Source organism: Chlorocebus sabaeus, chromosome 20 (assembly GCF_047675955.1).
Source record: "Chlorocebus sabaeus isolate Y175 chromosome 20, mChlSab1.0.hap1, whole genome shotgun sequence".
NCBI lineage: Eukaryota > Metazoa > Chordata > Mammalia > Primates > Cercopithecidae > Chlorocebus > Chlorocebus sabaeus.
The window spans coordinates 4,726,717-4,730,551 of NC_132923.1; the positions used below are offsets into that span (position 1 = coordinate 4,726,717).

Consider the following 3,835-nt stretch of genomic DNA (forward strand, 5'->3'; position numbering starts at 1 on the left):
ACAGAAGAATGGTTGGGAAAATGACTTCCTCTTTCATTTTCCTGCCTTACCAGTTGCATCAGTTTCCCATGGCTGCTGTAATAAACGGCCACAAATGTGATGGGTTAAAACAACAGAGAGTTATTGTCTCACAGTTCTTGAGGCCAGAAATGCGAAATCAGTATCACTTGGCTCAATTCAAGGCATAGGCAGAGCTGCACTCCCTCTTAAGGCTCTTGAGAAATTCTTCCTGGCATCTTTTGGCTTCTGATGGCTGTGGGCATTCATTCAAGATAAACATCTTGTGGCCAAATCGTTGCAGTCTTCAAGGCCAGCATCCTTAAATCTCTCTCTGTTTCATCTTTACATTGCCTTCTCCTCTGTGTGTCTGTTTCAAGTTTCACTCTGTCTCTGTCTTGCAAAGACCTTTTTCATTGTATTTAAGGCCCACCTAGAAAATCCAGGATAAGCCCTCCATCTCAAAGTCCTTAATTAATCATATTTGCAAAATAATTGCCATATGTTATATAGATTCCAGGAATTAAGACATGTACAACTTTCAGGAGGTCAATTTTTAACATATTATACCTCCTGGAAATAAGATGGTCTAATTCTACCACTAAAAATGTATTCAAAAATAAATGTAAAGTGAATGGAAAAATAACTATTCTCTGGAGCAGAGCTTCATAATCTCCTTTGTATTGAAATGTCTTTCCATTTGGAAATGGATATTTTTCAAACCAATCTGCATACTGTCATGTTGCCTTGCATTACAGTTCAAGCAATCTCCCTGAGTTATTGCTTCCTTTTAGTACAATTTCCCTTGAGAGATAAGCCTGTAGGCTCCAACTTGAGGTCACACCTTCTTTTATTCACTCATTCAACAACTACTGAGTAAAGGTGCTGTGGGCTTAGGAGTTTATAGTTGTTTCTAAGGGATGTAAAGGAAGAGCACATCCTGGACAAGAATCAAAATGCCAAGGCAATTCTGAAATCACTCAGAAAGTATTTATCAAATACCCACTGTAGTTAAGATCGCTAGGTAATTGAGTACTCAGGTCTGTTAACTTTTCCTATAAGGTGAGAGAAAAAACAGCAAAGCGAAGAGGAAAAATGATATAATAATTAATATACCACTAAGCATCTTCAGTAGTTATAACCTGTGAGAGTATGTTGGCGGTTTGTTGCACCTATCTTTCAAAACTCTTGTTCTTCCTGTGATTTATTTTAGGCACTCAAGTGGACAGAGACCATGAGAAATTTGAGTGGAGGCCATGTCGAAGAGTTTGTCTTGGTGGATTTCCCTACCACTCCTCCCCTCCAGCTGCTCCTCTTTGTCCTTTTCTTTGCAATTTACCTTCTGACATTGTTGGAGAATGCACTCATTGTCTTCACAATATGGCTCACTCCAAGCCTTCATCGCCCCATGTACTTTTTCCTTGGCCATCTCTGTTTCCTGGAGCTTTGGTACATCAACGTCACCATTCCTCGGCTCTTGGCAGCCTTTCTTACTCAGGATAGTAGAGTCTCCTATGTAGGTTGCATGACCCAACTCTACTTCTTTATTGCCTTAGCCTGTACTGAATGTGTGCTGTTGGCAGTTATGGCCTATGACCGCTACCTGGCCATCTGTGGACCACTCCATTACCCTAGTCTCATGCCTTCCAGTCTGGCCACTCGCCTTGCTGCTGCCTCTTGGGGCAGTGGCTTCTTCAGCTCCATGATGAAGCTTCTTTTTATTTCCCAATTGTCCTACTGTGGACCCAACATTATCAACCACTTTTTCTGTGATATTTCACCACTACTCAACCTCACCTGCTCTGACAAGGAGCAAGCAGAGCTAGTAGACTTCCTTCTGGCCCTGGTTATGATTCTACTCCCTCTGTTGGCTGTGGTTTCATCATACACTGCCATCATTGCAGCCATCCTGAGGATTCCTACTTCCAGGGGACGCCGCAAAGCCTTTTCCACTTGTGCCACTCATCTGGCAGTGGTTGTTATCTACTACTCCTCCACTCTCTTCACCTATGCACGGCCCCGGGCCATGTACACCTTCAACCACAACAAGATTATCTCTGTGCTCTACACTATCATTGTACCATCCCTCAACCCAGCCATCTACTGCCTGAGGAACAAGGAGGTGAAGGAGGCCTTCAGGAAGGCAGTGATGGGCAGATGTCACTATCCTAAGGATGTTCTGGACTGATATACAACAGGTCTTGGGAGAGGCGAAAATAGCAGAATCTTAATAGGGCCTCCTCAAGGAATCAGAATGGGCTTAAAGGGAACATAAATATAATTTGCCAACATTTTCTCTAAATATTGTCTGGGACCTTCTGATACAAATGAAAGTTTATGAATCATTTATTTTTTTACAGGGGTTTTCAAACTAAGGTTGGACTAGCTACATAACAATCACCTGGGAATTTGTTAAAATAAAGATTCCCCCCAAAAAAAATATGTGGAGAGTCTTACTGAGTATGTTTGGAATGTTACCCTGCCATGAATAATTTTCAAAACTTTCTGGGAATTCCTATTTCATAGACAGTTTGGGATTCCCTAGTCTAAACCAAGCTCATTATTTTAAAAGTGAGAAAATATAGTATGAGAAAAAAAGGGAATTTACTGGTGGACAACTCAAGAAAAAAATTTGGTAGACTTCAACGTAACAATTTCAAAGATCCAGATTCTCAAATCCTACTTTCATAAGAAATTGCACAAGTATGTTGTACCCCAAGACCTAATTTCATATTATCTTATCAATACCCTTTACCTCTACAAAACTCATATTCATTGAAAGTCAAAGCAGAGAGAGATGCAGTGCTGATATTCAGCCATATATTCATGACTCAATATGGCTAAATATCCTCTCCCTCTCCCTTCTTTGAATCTCAGGGGTATATAAAGCTGGTTGACCGAACAAATATTGACCAAGTAGTAGGTAAAATGTTCTACAAAGCTTATATACAGATATTCTCTTTCACTATGGCCAGCACCTGTTTTAATTAGTGCCAGGGCCATACCAATTGTGAAATATTTTAAATTGTGTTCCTAGTCAAAGGACTGTAAGAACAGAAAATGCCTCCATAAGAAAGAAGATTGAAGAGCCATAGATAGGATGCAGATATCTCTATGGCAATTGGGATGTCTCAGGTTCATAGTCTGAATCATAGGTATTCTAGCAAGTTCCTTTGGTTGTTGGAAAGTTACTTGAATTGCTCAGAGAAATTTTTCTTATCTTGAATCTAGGCTCATTTACCCAAATTTCTGCATATTGAACAAAATTCAATGATTATTTAGATGTGGGATATGTGATACAAAATAAATATGCAATTGAACAAATTCCAATAAACATAGATTGTTGACCAGTGCACATTTGCCTATTCTGAGACAGGTTTTGAGGGAGAAAAAGACATGTGTCCATCAATGCAAACTACTGTATCAACAATCATTGTAGATTTTCCAGTATTAAAAACAAAATAACAATAAAAGATCTCATACTTAAAACAGTTTAAGTTGTTTTATTTTCACAAAATTTCTGAATAGCCTTTGAAACATCTCTGAACATAGCTCAATTTACATTACATTCTCCTCTCCTTCCATAGAATTATGAGAGACATGGAGTTCAGAATTCAGACCCTAGAACCAGCAAATTTCAATTTGATCCTGGCTTTACTAATAACAAGTTATGTGATCATAGGCAAGAAACTTTACATCTCTGCTCATAATTTCTCTTTGATAATAAAAATAATACCCTTTCTATCATATGGGTTTGTTGCAAATATTAAATAAATAATGCATATGTGCACAAAGGGTTAGCTTTGTTTTCTCTTTGTGGATAAATTTGATCTTGGAT

At 38.8% G+C, this 3,835-nt stretch overlaps 1 protein-coding gene across 1 annotated transcript; it reads left to right on the forward strand.

Annotated features, from left to right (window-relative positions):
• The first annotated feature begins 1,231 nt into the window (after positions 1-1,231).
• On the forward strand, positions 1,232-2,185 carry OR6P1 (olfactory receptor family 6 subfamily P member 1). Its single transcript, XM_037997549.2, has one exon. The coding sequence runs from the start codon at positions 1,232-1,234 to the stop codon at positions 2,183-2,185; it is 954 nt and encodes a 317-aa protein (XP_037853477.2).
• The last annotated feature ends 1,650 nt before the right edge of the window (positions 2,186-3,835 follow it).